This window comes from Balearica regulorum, chromosome 3, assembly GCF_011004875.1.
Source record: "Balearica regulorum gibbericeps isolate bBalReg1 chromosome 3, bBalReg1.pri, whole genome shotgun sequence".
NCBI classification, from domain to species: Eukaryota; Metazoa; Chordata; class Aves; order Gruiformes; family Gruidae; genus Balearica; species Balearica regulorum.
Genome location: NC_046186.1, coordinates 71,968,629 through 71,992,451, shown reverse-complemented (window position 1 = coordinate 71,992,451; position 23,823 = coordinate 71,968,629). Strand labels below are relative to the sequence as shown.

General features: G+C 40.0%; 1 protein-coding gene and 1 non-coding gene across 8 annotated transcripts; both read right to left on the bottom strand.

Moving 5' to 3' along the window:
- Positions 1-3,751: 3,751 nt before the first annotated feature.
- Positions 3,752-23,345, bottom strand: KATNA1 (katanin catalytic subunit A1). 7 transcript variants are annotated; one of them, XM_075748432.1, is made up of 12 exons: positions 23,253-23,335; positions 19,140-19,204; positions 17,983-18,157; positions 17,109-17,266; positions 14,599-14,782; positions 12,920-13,041; positions 11,443-11,548; positions 11,045-11,203; positions 9,825-9,951; positions 8,106-8,240; positions 7,699-7,825; positions 3,752-4,094 (listed from the first exon to the last, which is right to left on the bottom strand). In XM_075748432.1, the coding sequence occupies exons 3-12, from the start codon at positions 18,151-18,153 to the stop codon at positions 3,896-3,898; spliced, it is 1,488 nt and encodes a 495-aa protein (XP_075604547.1). In that variant the 5' UTR covers positions 18,154-18,157; positions 19,140-19,204; positions 23,253-23,335; the 3' UTR covers positions 3,752-3,895. The 7 variants fall into 7 exon arrangements, with proteins under 7 accessions (XP_075604547.1, XP_075604548.1, XP_075604551.1 ...); XM_075748433.1 differs by having other exon boundaries at positions 23,257-23,332; XM_075748436.1 differs by lacking the exon at positions 23,253-23,335 and adding an exon at positions 22,973-23,240.
- A 252-nt stretch (positions 23,346-23,597) lies between these two features.
- TRNAG-GCC (transfer RNA glycine (anticodon GCC)) lies at positions 23,598-23,668 on the bottom strand. Its single transcript has one exon. It is a non-coding gene; the product is annotated as a tRNA-Gly (tRNA).
- Positions 23,669-23,823: the final 155 nt, after the last annotated feature.

Below are 23,823 nucleotides of genomic sequence, written 5' to 3'. Positions count from 1 at the left end.
ATTTACCAAAATTGTTTGTCAGAAGAATGACTGGGGGAGGGGGGGAACCCAGCAAATGAACCTTAACTACCTAGCATTAGATTGAGTTCAGTTACCATCTGAATGATCAGAAGTAGCCAGGTTCAGCTTAAGTTGTTATAGTGAGGGAGAAAAGCTAGGATTTCCCATGCACCCCCCCCCCCCAAAGGAACGATTATGATCCATTTAATGAGATGTCTAAGTTATTCCAGTACTTGTCCTTGCAGCTGATCTGTGACAGAACAACTCGAGTTGCCTCACTAAACTGCCAGCACCGCAGTGGTAGAAAAAAACATTTCTAACGCTGAACTGCCTTGCAAAAAACCAAACACACAACCCAGCAGCGCAGCGTGGTATTCGTCAGCCCAAGGTACCAGGGACACTGCCCAAACTCCCCTTCTCCCCCCCCCCCTTTTTTTTTTAAAGTCTTATTTTTAGGTACTTTGCACTTCCTCAAGCTCAGCGTCATTAGGGTGTAGGACCCCAAACATTTGCCAGGTCCCCAACCGAGTGAGGATGATGGAAGTGGGGCATGTGTCACAACTGGTGGGTGCTTCAGGCAGGTGCGGAGCCACGAAAGGCTCGAGCAGGGCAGTTGCTCTGCGGGGCTGGAAGGAGTGGCAGTGACTGACATCCCCAAAGCCCCAAACCGTGCTTTCCAGGACTGTAGCACAAGAGAGCTGCCGTAATGGTAACATAACCACATAAGACAGAGGCAATGCTAGAGCTACAGAGGCATCTGAATTAAGAATGCAGTTTAGTGAAAGAAAACCCCTGCCAGAAGTCATCCATGGCTAAACAGGAAACTGCTAAGACTCTAGCACAGCAACAGTGACTGCACAGGCAGGAGCGAGTCTTCAAACAGTTGTAGACAAACTCCTCTGTATGTGGAAATTAATATTCTTTCCACTTAATGAACATAACCCTAGCCCCTTCATTAACATAGTTCAAATAGAAGGGATGTATAAGGCTGAAAAAACCCACAAATCCACAGAAAAGAAAAAAGGAGTAGGGTGGACATGAAACACAACAGTTCTCCCTTACTGCACAAGCACAGCATGAATTGCACTGCAGATGGAGCACGGCAGCTGTTGGCATGTGCTCTTTGCATCCCTACTTATGAAACTGTAAACCAAGCACCTGCACAGCAACAAGGAGATTTAACTCTATTCTAAACAGCTGCAATGCGAGTGGTTAAGCCTGACAAAGTGTTGGTACTGCTTCACAACTTGACAGATTTCCATGAGCTAAGTAATCCCCTTCTCTATGGTGTTCTACAAAGTTACAAAGCACAAGGAAAGAAACACTACCATCAGGTTAATGAAATAATAGTGCAAATCTTGAACACAGCAATTGCCAGACAACGCTGTTGTGCTATGGAGCTGGAGCTATCAAGCTGTAAGAAGTTAAAGTGCCGTTCTGCTTTAGCATGCACCTAGTTTTTCCTTGGTCATAGAAGTCTCCTGCCTTTCAGAGGACTGCCTCTATGAGCTGGGATCTCTCTGAACCATTTTGTAAACCAGTTTAAAGACTCCTCACTGCAACTAACACAGTTAGGAAAGAGCATGCCAGTCATGCTAGGTCTCATTTTCCCAGCTGAGGAGGATACAGGTGCTAGCTAGGGGAAAGAAAGGGGGAGGGATTGGCTAAAAAAACCCAACCAAACACAAAACCCAACTAGCCAAAAAACCCCACTCTGTAGGACAGCAGTAGGTCTTTAGGGAAGGTAACATCTCTTATCTCCTCATGAACTGTGGCTCTCACTGCAGCTCTTCTTGGTCTGACTCGCCCTCAGACTGTCTCTCCGCCTTTTAAACACAGGAGATAAGCAGCGCTGGCCCTTCCCTCCATCCATACAGGAACTCCACAGGAGGGGCTTGGTATCATCCCCTCCTGCCTTCCAAACCAGAATGAACTACAGAGTCAGCATTTTTCCCCCTTCGCTTACCACGTATCACACTGGTGTTCAAGTGAGCAGGCCTGGTTGCGCTGTAGAACCAAACTACTGCTTTTAAAATGTGGTTTATTTCAGAAGTTCTCAAAATACATCACGCTTCCAGTCTAAGCGGCCCCTCACTGGCCTGCTTCCAAGGACTAAAGCTTGCCTACTTTCCCTTCTTACTCAGGTGACAGACTGAATATTTTGGTTTGCTTGCAATGAATAGATTTATGAGAAGAAAACTCCTCCTGCAACACAGCTGACAGCTCTATACTCCTCCTAACATACAAACAGAAAAATAAGCATTAAGAGAACCCACTCTTCAAAATACTGCATCTTTTTCTTAACTCTAATGCACGTGGCTATCCTTTTGCAAGGAAAGAGATAAATTTGTTTTCCATTTTAGAGATGGAAGCCTATAAATGCACACACGTGTATACTCACCTGGACGTCTTCATTTCTGGGCTCCTCACGCCCAGTCCGTCCAGGGATTCAGGAGCTCTCAGCAAGATCTGCGTCTCAGTGCCTTACTGGAGCGTCTCATCACCGGCTCTGCTCCATGTCCCTTTTCACTGCGTCCACCTGTCACTCACAACATAGCAGTGAATTTTAAGTGCGTTAACAAGATGTTCACGATAGTGGCTTTTGCACAACTATGTACTTGGGACTCATTTGCCTTCTACTCAGACTGCAAGTTTTCCTTTCCACTGTCATCTGTCCTGCCCATCTGGCTTGCAGCATCTGAAGAGACACATGAGCAGGAATTTCAGAGCCAGTTTTGTACAGCACAGATCTACCAGCTGAAGCGAGTCTGGACGTATTTGATTCATGGAAAAGCCCAAAGTTTAGCTGTAAGCAGAACTACAGCTGGCTGCTCTGAGATGAGCTAGCAGGAATAAGTGTTTCCAAAGTAACAGGAGATGGACAGAAGCGATAGATATTTTAGTTACAATGACCACTGTTGAGCAAAATCTAAAATTATGACCTGAATGGAACCATTCTCAGCAAACTGCTGCTACATTCCACCTGGCAAGTAACACAAAAAGAGAATTTAGGTTTTATATCAGTTGTAAAGTCAGGGTTATGACCAGAAATCAATTGAGCACAAGCGTAACGCGCACACTGCCTTCCCAGAACAGCCTTACCAGAATAAATGTGCGGTGTAGATCAGGACCCAACCGACCAGCCTAGAGTTCTGACAGTACCACACAGTCAGGGAGAAACACGCATTTCCGAACTAATGCCAGAGCGCTTTTGTTTTCTCTCAGACTTCCAAGGAGAGACTACACATGTGACTCTGCATCACTGCTGGCTGCACAGTTAGTTTACACTGGCTGGGTGTATCTTAATATTACTTCATAGATACTGTAATAGGCACCGTAAACCAGTGATGATCCTAACCCTTGCTTAAACTTCACTTGCCTCTTTTGACTGTTAGTAGCGCCAGGGTTACTGTTTGAAATCTCAGCCTTTGTACAGGTTCCTTATTAATACCTTAGGAACAGTTTAAGGGTAGAATTCTCTAAGATCAGCTAGCAAAACCAGCTACACAGCTGTGCCTTGTTCATCCCATTTTCTGGTTCTCAACACCCCCTACTCATTTAGCAGGGCTAGTTTGCGGATTTTTTTGGTGTAATAGCTATTTTTCAAGAGTAAACTTTCTGATGCAAGAGTTCTAGTACTAAATTTAAGTAATTTTAAAATCTTCAAGATCAAAACAAATCCCACCAGTATCTTTCACATTTGAGAATAAATGGGTAGCTTTTGAGCTAGTTCAAAGACAGCTAGACAGAATTTGCATTTTAAAAAAAAATTTATTTAGACATCTGTTGCTCTTAAATTACAAAAGTTAAAAAGAGCATGCAGTGCACTGACACACTACTTATTACTTCTAAAGCTGTTTTAAGACGTAAGGTGGCTTCTTCACGGTAAGACAACTCAGCATGATCCAAATTCGACTATCCATTTCTCATATTTCTCAATGTCCGCAGCAGATACAGATTTAGAAACTTTCTTCAAAGCTATTTCAAAGTCTTCCATAGTTGTTGGCATGTGCATTTCATCGCGGGAAAGATTTCTTATTTCTTCTGGCGTCAAGCCTTCAATACGCCTTCTCATAGCCATCAATGATGCATCTCTATTAAGGATAAAAAAAAAAAAGTTACTCAATACAGGATGGCAAGTTCAGTTGTTTGAAAGACTCAACACAGCATCCCAGTTAAGCTGCTGCATTAAAAAAGATAAAATGAAGAATTGCAAAGTTTTACAGAAAGATCTTTAAGTGCTTATACAACCTACAATACCATGCTATCTCTATTTTTCAAACATGGATTTATCCTCACTGGATCTCTGAATAGCTACTATTCACAGGCTAGGCAAAAGAGGTGAAGACTAACTGATTTATCTAATGCCACTGCATGCCTATGATGTAGCTGCTGTTTATAGTATTTTCAAAGAGGAACAGGAACAAGGCAAAGTAATGGTTTCACTCTTCCTAGGTATAGAAGTGACTGGAACGTTCTGAGTATTTCCTGGTCCAAATAGGAATCCCACATCAAAAGACAGAGGGGATCAATAGTATCCACCTCCAACCTTTACATTCATGGCTAAATGTTAAACTACAAAGTCTGTTCAGCCTGTGCCTCCTCAAACTTTGGGCCTCAATAAGTATTAAGTGTCTTCACGAGCGTGTGTCTTTCTCTTACTGCATTAAGTTTGACTGCATTTGGATTTCCAGCAGTAGTACCAGTAGCAGCAGGTGATGAGCTGGTGAGGTGATAAATGGGTAACACCAAAAGACTAAAGTTCCTGCTAATTCACTGTTACATAGCTTATAAGAAGAAGAAAATGCTACTTATTTTGTCTAGCAGTAGAAAAGATGGAAGGGTAATCCTGGTGATAATCACAACAGTATCGTATCATATTAGTAGGTGAGAATGCAAAGAGAAAAGACTTCTACATTGTCTTCTAGGAGGATTTAGGAAGATGGTTTCAGCATATTCTGTTTCAGTTCCATCCCCTCCCCCCAAAGGAAACCATAACTGAGAGACTTCATGAATGTACTAAATAATTGTTAGCAATTAGAATGCATAATACAATAACTAGAATTTCAGAACAACCCAAAAAAGTTGCCTCGTTGAACTAGTCAAATATTACTGTGCCATGGTACATTACTCTTGTACCATCATTTGTGAACTGAAAGCCGGTGTTACACAACTGGGCAGGGAGGAGAAGCATCCCATGCATCTCCTCCAGACAGCAATTTACAAAAAAAGAACCCCCCCCAAAACATCAAAAACCAAACCACAGCCCAACCAACCAAAAAACACCCACCATACCCAACACACCCACAAAACTAAAGTGCAGCTGCCACCACTTTCTTCTGTAAAGTCACTTTGCTGACAGGCATTCGAACATCAGCTCTTAGTGCTTTCTCAAAGGCACCCTTAGTGCCTGGAGAAGCACCAAAGCTACATTAAAAAAATAAGCAGCCACCCGCTGGAACATGCGGCAGGGGTCAGTTCTGTTCCAAAGGCCTTTCAACTTTCACAGTCCACTCAAAACAGCAATTCAAAGTTCACCCTCACATCTAATATGCTATTTAGATGCATTTTACATTTCCTGAATGTCTTTTAAAACAAAGTTTCACTTTCATTTTCCATGGTTATATGCTGTTAGGAACTCTACTGTTGTCTTTGACTTATTTTCACTCTGGCTCAGCAAACTGGGTTTCACCTCAAATTCTTTAAGGTGGGGAATAATTTGAGCAAACCAGAGTTCTTGGCTCACTTTTTCTTAAGTTTTGCTTGTGTCACTAGCAAGGACTGTTATAGTCTACAAGTTTGAACTTTACTGTGTTTGTAAACTCTGTCTGAAACATACAAAAGCACTTTTAGATCAGCCTTATGTTTTTTGGTCTCAGTGTAAATGAAACAATCATGTTCAAGATCTGTTTTTCCTGACAACACTAACAAAGTGTAAATACACAGGCCATTACAAGTACTTTCTTACTAATTTCAAACCACGCACATCCAAACCCCAGTTTGTCTGGATTTCTGCTTGCTGCCCCATCAGTCATCTCTAAGGAGACCACCACAAATGAAAGACTGGGGTGTTTCTTTGTGGGTGTTTTTGTTTGCATTTTGGTTTTTTGGGTTTTTTTGTTTTGTTTTAAACAGTATTTGTACAAATGGATTTTAATCAAAAAGCAACAGTGCGTGTATATGTATATATATGAAATTCACTCAAAAACATTACAAATATCCTGACTCTTAAACAAGCATATTGATATCCAATATAAAATTAATTATGACTAATGAATACCGAACAGACTGGAGAGACAAACTGCAGCTAAAATGCACAAAGCAGCAGCCCAAATAAATTCTCTTTCATATAACATGAACTTACGAGCACAAACTCCTTTCAAAGCACAACCAACACCAAAACTGAGCAAAAGAACACCACAAATTCATCTCACAAACCTACAAAATGAAACAAATCAGCATGACACTGATTCTGAGCAACTGATATACCATTATTTTCCCAGACACTGTGTAAGGTTTGTTCAGGGAAAAGCACTGAGCCTCCAAACTCTTAGTTCAGCCTTAAGCGACCCTGCTGATAAGAGCCTTTGGTGGCAGTTTTGCACAGAGGCCACTCGCATTCGTCCCCTGCAGTGTTGTCCTCTCAGTTGTGCTGAGAAGTGTTTGCAGAGTTGTATTAGGAATCAAGGCAAGAAATGGATCCATGTTTGAGGAAAGTAATGAGGAAAGTAATTTTAATCCAGAACAGTTCTCTTGCCCTGTTCACAAGTACAACCCCACAACAGCTACGCTGGCACAACTTGGGAGCTCAAGCCTTGCACTGCCATACTTCAGTGCTACCTCCAAAGCCTGAAAGTATAGTTACACAGGTGCTTATTAGATGACAACAGCATCTTCATAAGTTTCGGTTCTTTGTCCCATACTGCTGATTTCATAATTTGCCACCGCTGCAACTGTGCCAGTGCAAGTCTTTAGATGTAAACCAGGTGACTGATAGTAGTCTCTTAAAAGAGCAATCCTTTCCTTCCCTTTTCAAATTTTGAAACAGAGTAAAGATTGGAGGAAGGGTTAGAAGGTATTTTTAGTCAATTATTTCCAGAAGCTAGGTTATAGAATAGGCCCACAAATGATTGTATGCAAACAGTACTGCGAAGAAGGGGAGATGGAGGAGGTAGAAGAAAACTTAAGTCAGCCTCATCACTAAAGCCAACGTGCTAAGCACACAGCTCTTGTACTGTCACACAATATGGTACACCTTGTCTGCGACAGGAAGGAAGAACACTCCGCATTTTTACTTTAGTTATTCTAGCCTCTGCCACTATCGCCTCTTAGACATGGATGTTCTGATCAAGTAGCATAACCTCTGTGGAATGACTGCAACTCTACAAGTTAAAGTACCATCCTGTAGATGTTCCTCACACAAAGAATTTGGTGTAGATGAAAGACCATGGAGTTTTACCTAAATCATAGCTTGTTTACATTACTATGTTGCAACTGCTCTTCATCATTATTATATGAAAATATCAAATGGAAGTCTAGGTAAATATTAATGCAGTATTTCACCTTTTAGACATACATAAAAGACAAGTTACAGTCTGTTTTTATCCAACAATTTTAATCATGTAAATTAGTTACTTTACAAACAGTTTTCTCAGAGTTTGCAGCAGTAGCAACACAAATGATGCACTGTTAACATACCTGCATACGTTGGTAATGTCTGCACCTGAATAACCCTCCATTTTCTCAGCTATATTTGCAAGGTCAACATCATCAGCCAGTTCCAGCTCTCGCAGATTTATTCTTAGGAGTTCCTCTCTACCTTTTGCTAATCAGAAGCAAGAATAGAAAATTGAGTCTATGCAACTTGCTTTCTGAAGATAAATAACGAATTGAAGAAGGATAAGAGGGAAGAATGAGAAAAAGGGCACTGTGTCTGCTACAAAGGTAAATGTTCAATGTTTAGATTTAACCTGGTCCTAAATTCATAAATGAATTTGCATACGTGTATCAATTAGATTTTTAAGCCAGGTGATCACAACTAAGGGAATATTGATAAAGTTTAGATTTTTGTCTTTTCAACTACTCCTCTCCCCAAGTCTTCATACCTGATGGTAAAGGAATGTAAATTCTCTTTTCTAGTCTCCGTCTTAGGGCTTCATCAATATCCCAAGGAAAATTAGTAGCAGCAAGTACCATGACCATCTTGGAAGGATCATCATTTTCAGCAGCCCCTCCAACACCTGCATTGGAGAAAAGAGGAAGTAAAATGTACATACGGTTTCTGAAATTTCACGTATAGAGAGAACAATAGCCACAATTCTATAATATTAAAGCAGCTACTCTATTGCACTTCAGTGAGTTCAAGTGCAATAGAATCATGAAGTGCAACAGAGTTCAGTTTTTCATCTGTATGACTGCCTGCAAGCAAAAATGGAGACTCGGTTTAATTAGCAGCAGTGGCCTATGCAAGATCAGGAAGCTCCTCTGTATCGTGCCTGGAATGCTTTTACAGCAGAGCTGTTTGTATTTCTTCCATAAGAGTGTTTGAATTTTCACATCAATGTCCTGTAAGAGCATGCGAGGAAAAACAAAACAACCCCCCAAAACCATCACCACACCAAAGACCAAACAACACATCTCCCTCTCCCTCAACAGTCATGTAAAAGCAACATTACTTCCCTACAAAGTTTCATCACTTCTGAATTCAGGCTAAAGGTTTCACACACATAGGTGGATTCTTACAAACTGCTGAACTGAATGTTTAAATTTGGTGGACTGAATCACAACTTCTCAGAAGTAGAGAACACCTCAGTCTCTAAAGTGCTGTGAAACTGCTGCTACATGAAGAATTTAATTTCATTAACTTGCTACCCTCTGCATTTACTGTTTTTGTTTATAATCATAGGATTGGGATGTGGAATAACCATTGTACCTAGTCTGCTTGCAAATTTGCATATAAAACACCATTTATGAACACTCAAGTAAAAGGACTTCAAATAGTTGTTACTAACAAAATTAGCTTATGTACGTGCTTGAGTTATGAGAAGAGCATTACAGCTCTGCTACTATTTAAGAAGTCAAACATAAAAGGGTATCAACATCAGAGAACCAGAAATAAGTATACAAATCTTGTGACTCATGGAGTTCTATCACAAATTACTCCACAGATTAGCACTTTTCAGTCACTCCTTTCCTTTTCCCTGCTCACCAAAAGAGTATAAAAAGGATGCCTCTATAGCAACTTTGCACAGTGTTACCTACTTTTAAACTTTGTTGATTTGCAAAACATTAACCAAATAGCTGTAATGAACTCAGTGTTTTAAAAAGATAACTCTCCCAACCACTTCTATAAAAAAAATTGCCTTCATTTTTTTATTTTTATCTTTATGAGAAAAAAGAAAAAAGAGATCACAAAAAAGTTAAGCGTAACGATTGCCTTTGAAGTTTAAATTGAAACAGGTGACAGTTCTTTTGAACTACTTTTTATTTGTCTTGGAGAAATAAGTGATACGCTAGGTAAAGATTGAGAAGAGCAATTAATACTGTTTTTCTTCTGCAGTTTTGAAATCTTGTATTCTCCAATGAATCTTCATTATTCTGGGTCAATAATACAAGTCATTGCTAAGATGTTAAGAGATTGTTAAATAATTATCTTTTTTCCTTCTACACTGACAGTTGTAATAGTGCATTTGTATCTTTTTCACCCAATTTTATGTAAGGCTTTCAAACAAATTGCTTCTTGAGAATAAAGTTTTGATTATTTTTTTCCCCTCCCTCAAGTTTCCTCCAGCAGTTCAGCACTTCCTAGTGCTTAGGTTATTTACCGTCCATTTGAACTAGCAGTTCTGCCTTCACACGTCGGCTAGCTTCATGCTCCTCTGAAGTTCCTCTACGACTACAGATAGAGTCTATCTCATCAATAAATATAGTTGTCGGAGCATAAAATCGAGCCTAAAGAAAGCAAAAGATAAAGCAGAAACTGAAAAGGCAGTCTACTCGCATTTAAGAAATTGCAGCATATTCAGAGGTGAGTAATGACACATTTACCCCAAAGAATGAGCTCCTAAGTATCAAACAATATGTAACCTTCCCTCTCTTAAACCATTGCACAACTATAGAGTAGCTGTGCATTCATAAATAACGTTTGAGCAAAACAGTTTTTGGCAGAGTCCTATTAATTGTTAGGCCTATAAACAAATGTTTAATAAGCTAAAGGCAGTTTTACACATTGGGAATAACACTGATAACTGTGAAAGGCGTCACAGAATGCTTGAATAAGAACACAGTTACAGCTAAGACACCATGATATGGGACCTGTCAAAGAGACAGGTCAACTGCAAAATAACCTTTCCAAAAAGAAGTCAAAGACAAGGACATGTGATGTAAAAGCTATTGTCCTACAGCAGTTGAGATACTGTCCATTATGCATATGTATTTTTGATTGATAGGGATGATATCAACTCATTTAATATGATCAAACTATATTGTAAAAGATCTTTTATTTCCTGACTTCACTGCAATTGCAACTCTGCTGCCCCCTTCAGTACCGGAAACCCTAGCAAACACTGCATGCAAACCTGACAACACATAAAAAAAGACTACGTATTCTGAGCCAATTTCAAGCGTTATGTGCTCTGAAGCAAACTACACTTTAGAAGTCCATTTATTTTAAGCACAAACAAGCAAAGACCTACAACACCACCACACGTGCACCTTAAGTGCTCTCACCCAGAGAGCAATTAGATTCCATCTCCAGTTTTACATTCAAGTCTGTTCTACAGCACTCCTCAGCTTACAACAAGCTACCTCTAATGTAACAAGCTAACCCTGCAAATAAAGATGACCTCATTTTTCAGTTTTTATAAAGCTGTTTAGGAATAACCAGATCTTGAATGGACACGGCCAAATCAGAAGGTCCTAAAGTGTTTGAAGCTTGGAGAGCTGTTTATGTATGCTATGAGTTCTAAATCTTGGCAAGGTTTCACTATTCCAGAAGTAATTCTACTTCATTATCTCGCTATTTAAGTTCAGAAACTTTAATTACCATTTCAAACAGTAGACGAACAAGTTTCTCAGATTCTCCTCTGTATTTTGAGGTAAGTGTGGAAGAAGACACATTGAAAAAAGTAGTCTTGCATTCAGTGGCTACAGCTTTTGCCAGGAGGGTCTTCCCAGTACCAGGAGGACCGACCATCAGCACACCCTGTTAAAATGAAAAAGAACTCCTTTTAGGACAAGAATCAACACACAATTTCACAGTTTGTTTAATAGTGTAATATTAAAATACTAGATGTAAACTTTCCTTTGAAAAGTTATTTAGTATTTTGTTACTAAAAAGTGGAAATAATTTATATAAACTGTAAACCACCTGAAATTTCTTGTTCTGCCAATGATCCAATCTCAGAATCCTACTTATGATCACAGGATCAGATTTTTTCATACCTTCCATGGTCTTCTAATTCCCTTAAAAAATTCTGGCATCCACATCGGTAAAACTACAGCTTCCTTAAGCAGCTTTTTGGCTTCTACTAAATCAGCAATGTCATCCCTGACAAGAAAGAGAAAGTTGTTTGACAGATTCAGACAGGCTGCAAAAGAATCAGTCCACAGCTCAAAACAATATGCAATTAAACTTATGTAACGGCTCTTCTATAATTCAAGAAAAGGAGTTGGATTTATTTACGTTCTAGTGGTAAAAGCCTACAACAACAACAGTTTGCATCCAGGTGGAGTCTACTAGCTGGATGCAAAAGCAGAGATGCAACTATTTCACTAGTGCACCGTTGTTCTTATTCACAGAAAGAATAAGCAGAAGGCGGCAAATTGGTTAAGATTATGCTAGTTACAGATGATGCTCTCTTCTTTTCCTGAGAGGTTGGCTGTCCCTGAAACTTAAATACCATCTTCCATTGTTACGAGAACAATTTACTGAAGACGAGGAAATGCAGCTGAATTAAAAAGAATTTTTACAATTCTTTTTCAGATTTACAAATGTATTAATTCTTAAGACACCTCATAGGCTGGTCTTATTTTCTTGAGGGCAACCGTCAGGGCATTCCACTTATCAGCCTGTGTCCAAGTAATATTTTGGTTTCAGAACACATCTATATGGAGAATTAGTTTCAAATCTGAAGTTGTAATTTAAGATTCAATATAAAAACCAAAACATATGTTTACATATTAAAAGTGAAATGCATGATAGTTGCATGCATACAAAGTTGTCAGTGGGATTTTCAGGGTTTTTTTAAAGCCTACTTTATTTGCCAGAAGATTTTTGCTCATTTAATCCTCACAAAACCACCTCAGCTTGGAAACATTTGTAACACAAAACCACCTTTGTATAAGGTTTAATATTTAACACATTTGTGTAAAGGTACTGGCACGTGGTTATATTTTATACTGGCAGTCACATCACATCCAGTAAGATTTTAACGGGTTCCTATACTGACATAACTTGTTTGTTAATTGGTTTTCTATCTTGTTATGTCCCTGGGTAGCGAAACAGGTTTTTCAGTGAAGAGACACTGTCAGACACCAGAATCTTATACATTGCAAAAGAGTATCTCAAAAATTGATTTCGGGACTCTTAGAAAAGTTTGAGGAGCTTTGTATGGTCAGGTTGGATGGGGCTTTGAGCAACCTGATCTAGGGAAAGATGTCCCTGCCCTTGGCAGGGGGATGGATGAGCTCGTCTTTAAAGGTCCCTTCCAACCCAAATTATTCCATGAATCTATGGGTGGGAAAAAACGTTCTAAAAATATTCATCTGCACAAGACATTTAGTTGCCTATTTAATACGTAAAGAAAACCTGTAGGTACTTTTTATATGTAAGCATGTGCTTAAATAATTAATTATTGTCATATTGTATAAGAGGAAAAAGAAACACCTCAGAAAGACAGGTAGCAGTATTCAAACTTACCATCGAATGTTGGGATTCTGAGAAATGATATCTCTTTCCAAAGCTTCTACTAAATCTTTATCATATCCAGTACTATCAAATTTCTTTGGTTCAGAGTCTGAAATCTCAGACGTGGATTTGTTCTACATATAAAAAATACAACAATGTAAATATGTAACAATGGTTATGCTACTAATGGATTTTTATAACAAGTCCACAATAGCATCATATTTCTAGAAGGTGGCAACATAAACCGGCCTGAAAATTATGAAGCATCCATCCTGCTGCACTGCAGGATCTGTGTGGTTCACCCAGACCTCTACTGTCCTGGTCCCATTTCCTTCTCCCTAAAGCCAGAAACGCAGTTTCTTTGCTTTAGTATGTAATCAAAACTGCATACACCTATCCCAGTGTTTGCCTCTTCTCCCAGAGAGATCAAAACCTATCTGAGACAGTAGCTGGATAGGGTAAGACTGGATCAGAAAGTGTTACACTGAGCTAGAGTAGCTCAAATCCTGCAAGTATCATAAATATGCCATACATATGGGACACGCAAAAAAAAATTTAAGCAGGACTTCCATATGTAGGATGAGCAAAAGTTATCTGCAGAAAGACCACAGAAGCAAAAAAAGAGCTAATTAACTGATACAGAAGCACAGACAAGAACAGCAGAGAAGCAACTCTGCAGTAGAGCAGAAGCAAAGAAGCTGCACAGTTGAAAGGGCTCGAACAGCAGAGACCATGCAACTGAAAGGAAATAAAATGCACTAGACATACCCCGTTTTTTTTATACACTTAACAGCAAGCACTGGTGATGACAGAACAACTGCAAAAAAGAAAAAAGACCTATCCTGTCTCTGTGCGGGTATATCCTTAGTGAGAGAGGATTATCACTCAAAGAATGTAATTTAGCTCCTAATAAAAGTAGTAGCTTACATAGCTAAACAATTGCACCATTGTAGTTTATACAATTTCCACAGGCCACGTCACCTTGCCACAACATAAGGCTTCTGAAGCTACAAACTATTACATGGATGTTTGATTTATTCAGACTCTGGAAAACTATGAATTTAGTGTCTTCACTATGATCTCTTACTCTGGTCATCAGCTAAATTTATGGAGACCAGAGTAGAAGCAGAAGTAAAGCACTCATTGCAAAGAATAGATCATAGATCATTTTCTCTTATAAAGTATGTTGGGTTTTTGTTTGTTTTAAACTGAAGAGAGTCTGGAGCTAATACCAGATCTCAACCAAAAAAAAAAAAAAAAAAAAAAAAGGAAAGGTCTCCCTTTAAGATTAAATAAATCTTGAACTGGTCTGCAACAGGCAAGTCAACCTCAGTCTAAAATATATGAAAGCAACTAAAGACGACTTAGGGACATCCCATTTGAATGGGCTCCATCAGGTTCGGTTTCAGTAATTCAGTGGTATAATTTTCAACAAATATCTCCAAGTTGCAGTAAACAAGCCCACATTTACCAGATCACTTCCTCCAGATGAGGGTTTGGTGGGTTTTTATTTTTTGTGTTTGTGTTTAATTAATCCATAACCAAGACTGTCCATAAAGCCTTACAAGGCAAGATTCAAATCAGCATGCTGAATTCAACAGAAGAAACATTTTATAGGCATCTATATTTATAATACACCCAAGAAAGCAAGACTGAATTTCTCAACTTCATGAAGTTATTTGCAAGCTTACCTTTTCCTCTTTTCCTTTATTTTGCTGATCTTTTTTCTCCCGGCTGCGGACCGCCTTCCCTTTATCATTGGGATTTCGAGAGGATGGACGGTGAGGGCCTCTGACAGCTGCACTTATACGATTATTGTGACCTCTGCAATCACTGCACTGAGCAGACTGACGTTTTCTGGGTCCTGGCGAAGGTCTAATTAGTTGTAACATATGCAAAAAGCCTCAGTGTAAAGTCACTGGTGAGCACTACATAACCAAATCAAGTGGTTACAAACTGAAAAGCCATTTTGCTCAAGATAAAAATCTGTATGTCAGAAACAAGACAGACATTTTTAGATAAGTTACTAAAAATCCATTTTCCCTTTGCCACAAGCTCAGGGCTCATTTGCTTAAAACAAGCTCCTTGCTTTGTATATTTCATAAGTAATCCTACTATTACGGCACTTAGAAAAAAGCCCAACAACCCTCAATATATTTTCTCCTTATCACAATGGTCCTCACTCTCCTACCCCGAGAAATGTAAAAGTTTCTTGGGAATGAGAGTTTTATTTTCACTTCTTGGGAAAGCAAGTGTGTGAGCCCTCCAGTTGTTTGAAACTAGACTACTTTTAGAAGCACATATGAATAAACCAGTATCGTGACTAGTATTATGGATTTCTTTTTTAAAATTCAGTTTCTTCTCCATGCAAAGCCATTACTCTCACAGATACACTTTTTCCATGAGCCTTCCTAAAATTCCAGCATTAATAAGCTATCAGTCAAGTTTAAGTTCAGAGATATTTCTAGAGAACAGAAAATGGAAGACTCTGATTTGGAGAGCTTTCACTTGAACTGGAAGATGTGTTTTGACGTATCATTCAAGACGTATCAGGATCCAGTACCTTCATAAAAGTTGTCTTTAACTGATTCACAGCAGCAAGTTTGTGAGAACTGTACATATCTCTTCAGGGTGAAATGCATATTAGGCAACATGTACATGCTAATGATAAGATCGTAAGTGTAAAAGTCTATCTACCAACCTACACGTTTATTTATGATCACCTAGCTACCTCTGAATTCCACCCCAAAGCTGAAAATAAAGTGCGTGTGAAAATAAATAGTGTGCTTACACATCTAATTTCCACCTCAAATTGTGAGTTCTGCTATCTCAGTATAGGAATTTACTGTGGTTATTCCAACACAACATGGCCCAAGTTTTCACTGTGGCTTTTTCATATTACCACAACTCAATACTTCACCAACTGGCAAGATAAATGGGACAGAAGCAGTTCTCTCAAGTTTTTCCCTTTTTAGAAACATGAGTTTGTTTATCTCTTCTCTAGAAAGCTTCAAAGCATTAGGAAAGTTCTACCTCCCAAACCGTATTCTTCCAGAAGGTTTGAATGAAATTGGCTAGCAGTGCTCCAAAGTTATTAAAAGAGATAAACAGAAGCAGTGTAATCACACAAGACCCATTTCTTTCAGAAAGCAGGCTTAAAACAAATCAATTAAAATAGTACCTGTAAAGACTAAAGTTATCCATCTGTGAGAAACAGCTTGGAAGTTCAAAGCCTCAAAGAACAGTCTGACAGCACAGCTAAGCTGATCTAACAGTCGCTTTCTGTCAAAATGCAAAGTTCAATGTCTGCTTTGCATGCGCTCCTGTTCCCTCCTTCATGCTACCACTGGCATATGTTAGAACCTCCTGTTAATCAGTTCAGATAGCTAATCTCAGGAAAAAAAAACCCACAACAAAAGCCAAACAAACTAAAAGCCAAACAAAAAAACCTTCTAGCCCCACAAAACATTGTCTTTTTTGCCCGTTCAGCACTCTGAACCAGCTAATCAACACCAACGAAGACAAAAGTGAAAAAAAAAAAAACAAACACCTCAGGCAACTGTGGAGGGCAGGACTATCGCTTCAGCTACACCTACACTGTCAAACCACACCACAAGGCCTTGGTTTCGCTGACACTAACCCAGCATAATTCAAAACTACTTCTGAAATAAGCAGGCTTGCCTGCAGCTGTTTGTCTCCACCCCTTCCCTTGAGCTTATGCTACCCTAGCTGACCAGTTCATGAAGGAGATGAGGGAACCACCTTGTCACACAAAAGGAACTAAGCTTGGACACTTCTAGATTTTACTGTTACTCTGATAATGTGTCTTCATCCTTTTAAGATGAGCTACATGCACAATCATTTTAAAGTTGATGAGAAGACCAGTTCAGGAATAGACTTGAGCTTCCACAGAACAAGATCTTAAGTTGGGGGGGGGGGGGGGGGGGGGGGGGGGCAAGGAAAAAAAAAAAAAAAAAAAAAGCAGCTTGACATGAGTCAGGCTTATATAAGCTAAAAACCCCAGAATGTTCTGAAGTAGGCTGCCTCAAAACGGCATCTCCTTCACCACAAATGGTGGCAAGCTGCAGGTGCAAGTGTTACACATCTAAGTTCTCGAACAAAAATTATACAGGAACAGGCTGAAGTCAAAGCACACTTTGCCCTGATAAATGTTAATTTAGGTCTTCAGATTTCCTCTTACCTACGTTCAGCAGGTACTGGCAAAGACCAGACTTCCGCATCATGAGCTGGTAATTCTTGTTGTGAAGCTTTCAATGGAGTACTGTCTAGTTTAAAACTCTCTAGTGTTTTCATTATATCTTTCACATGCTTAGCTTCCACACTTATCTCCTGCCAAACCTGATTAAAAAAAAAAAAGTAGATTAAGCGCATTGCAAATAAGTTTGTAACAGTCCTCTGTTCAAGTCCATGTAATGCCTGGATGGATTACACAAGGTTTCACAAGCTACCCGATTCTACTTCAATAGACAAGAATAACGCACATCAGTTCTTCAGAAGGTTTTTTTGCCTTCCTCAGCACATTTAAAGAATAAACAAATAGATTTTGGATTTAAAAAGAAAGAGACTTTTGACAGATTTTTGTATATTGAACAAGTATGACAGAAAACAGCGCAACCTAATAGATCGCATGTCAATGAAAAAAATGGTTTGTTTTAAGGATAAATTAACATGGTGGCCACAACTCAGTTTCTATTAAAGATCTATCTATAAGTCACACTACTAAAACACTGAGAGGGAAATAAGACTATTCAAAATGATACCAGCCTAAAAAAACTTCAGCATAACAGGGGTACTCATCAGCAAGAAGCTGACAAGCCAGACAGTGCACTGGCTCCCCAGGGCTGTGTTCCATTGCCTGTTTTGTCATTGTTAGAGCAAGAAGTCATAAAGAAGACTTAAATAAGTCTATATAATAACAAAAAGCCTAGTATCTAACAGCACAGTTTATCAGAGAATGGTGTTAGTATTTTTATACTTTTATTTACCATAAGATAGGCAATTTTTGCCTCTTTAACGCTTTTCCCCTCAAAACATCCCAGAAAAGGACTTTTTACCTGTTGCCATTTCTGTTGCAGATATGTATCTCTGACAGAGTAGAGGTACTTATTCATTTGGTCAAGAACTCCCTGGTAGTAGACCATCGCAGAGTCATAATTTCCCAGTAAGGCATATTCACGGGCCAGCTTTACATTCTCACTGATCATAACGAGGCTCATGTTCAACATGAAGCTGAAAAAATATAGGAAATATTAAAGGAAAAAAAATTAAATCCCAGGACCAGAACAAATTTTTGCAACTATTTTCATAGGCTCATTACCTCGTTTGGCATATCAAAATATAGAAGCTGGAAATACACTGGTTAGAAAAAGGTCCTAGAACAAATGTCATCCACATAAAAAGACAATTATTTCTCTATTACTAGACAGGAAACACTTCATAGAATTATTTTATGCAATGAAGATTCCATTGAAAAGTATATACAAGATATGCAGATCTAAATGCACCGTTGCAAGCCACAATTGCATACTCTCCTTCTCTCTTTATTCTATTGTAAGATAATTTGCTATTTTACTGTTAGCACTACAACATTGTCCATACTGTAATGGCCTGTGGTTTTAAAAAAATAGAAACAACAAACCAAAGCCCTTCTTCCAGATTCATTAAGTTTTGTTAAATTTATATGCATGGAAAGGAAAAAAAAAAAAAAAAAGAGATCTAACAGTCTGATTTTGCCTTGTGGAGAACACTATTTTTCCATTTGTTTGATTTAATAATTCTTCAGTTTTATTTAATGTTTCTTTGAAACAAATATCCGCTTTCCGTGCCCAGCTTGCACCTTCCTATCACCATCATTCTTACACTTAAACTCTTGAAAAAAGTGGAGACTGCTAAGTTATCACTGAAACGTAAGGAAAGGCCACAATTAAACATTTAGCATGTAGCTAACCACTTTAACACATTGTTCAAATCATGCTACTTTTCCCCATATTTTTTTTTTTTGAGCAAACATCATGGACTGACCATTTCCACTTTGTAGCATTAGCAGAATCTGCACTTTTAGATTAGGATAGCACAGAATTATTATTTATACAAATACAGTAATAAGTAGAAGCAGTAAACTTATTCTTTACAGTCACCACTGTCCATAGAGCAGTTGTCCTATGTTCTTATCCATTACTTACAGATCCCATCCCCTTCTGCTCTAAAATACCTGCACTGTGTCCACTTCTCCTGTCTCTTGCACACCAAAGATTTCCCCACTCTCCTCCCAATTTCCTAGAACCAAGCACAGAAAACATTAAAATAAGCAAATAAACATGCCTGTAAGAGCCTCGTCTTGCTCTCATTTCGGTACCTGTACTCAGTACTAGTAAGAAGCCATTGCAGACAAGCAATTACAGCTAAGCCCTGGGATGAAGCATACTTGATACAGATCAACTATTTAAAGAATGTAAGAGGTAATAAACTCACATGCGCAATAAACAGACTTAAGACTGAACACATTTCAAGACCAGGTCATGGTCAAATTCGGATGCATTATCAGAGGTTTCAGAAGTCACACTCTGCACACACCAGACAATCTACTGCTAAAATATTAGCTCCTCATTGTAAAGAGGGGCTGCTAAGTATAAATTAAACGTTTTAAGATTTCCATTCCTTTTTCTGTCCCTTCCCAAGCAGCTTTATGCACAGCACACAGCTGATCCATTCCTGAGCCAACATCCTCTTCTTTCTTGCTTCCTTCCTCTTCCTTCCCCAGTTTCCCTTGAAGCAGATAGCTGCTGTGAAAAGTTTCAGCCCAAACAGCAAAACTCTGGCAGCAGCAGAGCTGAAGACAGGCCTCTGACAGCCCACACCCATCCATGCAGAAGGGATCTGTGGGGTTGAGTCTGGAAACCTGTTATCATAAGAAGCTACACCATATAATCTCACTCTGGCCAGAGACTCGCTGAGCTGGCCATGATATCTACAAGCTGATATAGTTAATGTGGCCAGCAACTACAAAGACTGCCATATCCCAGGCTAATTAGGCTTTTGAGACACAGTTTGGCTTGGATTTTTGTAGGTTTTTATCTCAGGAGAAAAAGCCTGAAGATGTTTGTCAACTGCTATATGGATCATCACATAGATATTACCAAAGTTTTCCCTGCTATGTTTAGGAGCAAGCTTTTCCACTCCTGCTCATCCTACCAGATACACCTGTTTGCCTGTCCTGAGAATTCAAACTGATGACTAACACTACTGAAATCACAAGTTGAGCAAGATGCTAATAAACATTTTAAAAATCAAGTAATAGCAAGTTACTAAAGCCAAACTAGACTTTCAAACACAAAGCTAAGTCATAGATAACTTTTTTTATACTGAATGCTGTAGAGCAATCCAAGTAGAACAATTCTGTTTAAATATCCAGAAAAAAAAGAAAAAAAAAAAGAAAAAGTAACTTGTAAGAGTAGTTTTCATCTGGAAATGTGAAAATAATAAGAATAAAAAAAACACCTAAAGAGGTTAAGTCAGAAAGATATGAAAGCTTGAGACAAAAACAACAGTATTGCACACAGCAAAAGAGTAAATGTGATTTTCAGGTGAGAGAAGACAGAGAAAGGAAGGACAGAAAGGAGAAACACACACAGAAGAATGAGCTAACATCTCATATGGGGGAAAAAAAAAAAAGGTGTTCACAAATTTATCATGCTTCCAACATAACCAAAAGTAGTAATTCCAATGAAAACTCAGGAATCTGTTTCATCAGCGGTATTGAAAATGCAAGAGAACTTAGTTTAAACTAGAAAATCAATTTAATTTGTTGCTTCATGCTGAGTCATAAGAGGAGAAGAGCTTGAAGTGGCTTCCAAATACAAGGCTCTTGTGTACAAGTGGGGCAGAAAAAGCTGCTGACTCTGCTTATGTCTGGACATGCCACTGCTGCCGCCACTTGAATAGAGGCTGTGTGAGAGCTGATACACTAATGCGAGTCTATAGGCTTACTGCACCTGTAACTGAAGATGCTGAAGCAGTTCTAAGACTGGGGGGGGCAGGGGGGAGGAATGGAGTTGGAGTACTAATCTGAAACCAGATTAAGGTTTGCAGCAGAAAGTCATAGCAGAGTGTGGCAGCTCAGAGTAGGGTGTAAGACACATGTGGGAGAGGCACTGAGTATGCACAAATCCAGAGTTAAACCAGACCTGAAGGAATGAATAAAACCCCCAAAACTAATCCTGCAGCACTTAATAATTTTTGAAGTATTTACAAATACCTCGTACTATCACGTAACAGGATGTCAAAACAGCAGGGCTGCACTTATCGGCTATGACCTTTCCATGAATCATGCTCAGTGAAGTTATCTATGTTTCAACAGCAACCGAAATAGTAATGAGCTCGTAAAGTTTACAACGAGCAGGATATAACACAAATAACCTAAGCACTTTGTCTTGTAAGTTTAATTCTACACTGCATACAAACACACTTCACAATAAGAATACCCACTCTCTACACTAGCTGTGAGTATTTACAGTTTCCTGAAATTAACACAATAGAAATCCATCAAATTAACCCATTTCTAGTAACAGAATACATCTTATCATTTGCTCCAAGCACCTAAAATATTCCAGTTTGGGACAGCCAAGAGCAGCATGGATTGAAACCTAACAAAGTTTCCAGATACCTACAGCTTTTGACAATGAGGTTTTGGAACTTATTTTTATATTTTATTTTAAAGATAACAGCCTGATCATCATCAAGAAAGCAGTGGGGATAAAGTCATTGTGGAAAATGTGATGTAAGAAATTATCATAAGGAACAACTTTTAAGTAATTTCTGCCCGCATTCATACATTAGAATTTGGGAAGCCAAAACCAAACACGGTATCAACGCTGTTTCACAAAGAAATCCCCCACAACTTTAAATAAATAAAAGAAGAGATCAATATGCAGATGTTGGGATGGAACATCAAAGTTGGGGTCTATCAGTTACTATAGTGGACCCATCAGCTACTCTGCTGACTCAGAGAACAGCACAAGCCAAACAAGTAGAATACCTCCCAAAAGTCCTTCAATCCATCCTTAATGTTTGGATTACACCAGAGCCTGTATTTTGGCAAAGCGTACATGTTTCCATTATTTCAGCCTGCTACACAGGTTCTGACATCAAAGCAACCATGTAAAATCTGGGAAGTTCTCTCAGCAAGCCAGAAGACAGAAAAAACCCACTGAAGTAACAGTTTTCAGGAATCATTTTTTACAGATGACATGGTAGTCTGCATCATCTCCAAACTCCTTTCCAGCTCTAACAGCCAACTTCATAACATCCACTCCCAGCAACATTTGGTATCAACAAGCGATTGTGTTAATTACTTGGGAAATACTAGAGTTGCCAAACTTACTGGATACTAAACAAACTGGTTCTCATCCACTTACTGTATGTAACAGTAACGGTAGCAAAAGAAAAGCCACCAGCAACCATGAACATAAGCACACTTAGCTGTTTGTGCAAAAAAAAAAAAAAAATTAGACAGAGATACATTGTTGACAGATGATTTTATGTTTTCAAGGTTAAGCCTTTCAAAAGACTTAAAAAAAAATAATCGTGTTACTCCTCATTTCATAGGGGCGGGCATTCTTTTAAATGGTTAACATTAAATTAGCAAGCTTCTCAGAAAATTTAGAAAGGTCTGCAGCAGAAGGGATCTCTAGAATGGATGCCTACTGCTTCTCTCTGCTTGGAGAGAAAACTAGCATAACTGCAATGTTGTTTTCATTAAGAAAAACAAAAAATCAAACAGGTGGAGGGGGAAGGGAGAAGCACAAACCAGAGCGCGGTGCTGGAACCAGTGCCCCTGGTGCCGCACCACGGCAGCCCCCCCGTCCGGCTCCCTAGGGGCAGGGTGCCCAGCAGCCATACACCTGCAGGCAGTCGCGTCTCGATGACTTCAGGGACGCCACGACGATGCCCCGTACAGCTCCGAGCACGTGTAAGCTACACCAGTAACATAAGACCGACGGTGTAATGGTCACGGGTGTCACGACAGCAACGACGGCAGCGACTCACTCTCCAAAAGCAGCTCCCGGTCTCTGGGCCGCGGGACAGAGGAGCCGGTACCCTCCTCCCGCCCGGGTGGAGAGGTGCCCGGGTCCCTTCAGGGCGCCCCTCGCCTCGGGCCGGCAGTCCCTCGCCTCAGGCTGAGCAGGGGCAGCGCACGGCCCCTGGGAAGCGAAGCGGGGCGGGCGGGGGGGGGGGGGGGAAGCGGATACACCGCAACGGCCACACCGGTGGCGAGGCGGACAACCTGGCCGCCACAAGGAGGGAAGATACCGCGAGTCTCTCTCACTCACTCCTCTCCAGAGCTCGGCCCCACCGCAGCAGTTCCCAGCAACCACGACCCCTCCGCTTCCTCCCCCTTCCTCCTCCAGTGACGCTAACCCCACCCCCGGCCTTGCCCGCCTCCTCCCGCCGCCGGCGGCAGTTTGAAGGCAGATCCGGCTGCGTCATTTCCAGCCCGGAGAGGCGGCGGTCTTCGGGGGGTGAAGGTCCGCCCAACCGGGGCGACAACACGGTGTCTATGTTAGCATTGTTAATGCCAGCAATAGGCTATTTTTGTTAATTTTGAAATTTAAGCAAAAAAAAAAGGATGGGGAGAGAAATAAGTAGGAAGAAAGATGAAAAAAACCGCAACTGCATTGGCCGGGAATCGAACCCAGGCCTCCCGCGTGGCAGGCGAGAATTCTACCACTGAACCACCAATGCTCGTGCGAAAAGTTCCTCCCGCCTGAGTCACTCGAAGATGACAAGGGCGGACTGCGCATGCGCTGCTACAGATTTTCAAACGGTCGCGGCGGGGCAGGCCAGTCCCGCCGCGACCGTTTGAAAACCCGCGGCGGCGGTTGGGCGGGGGGGAACAG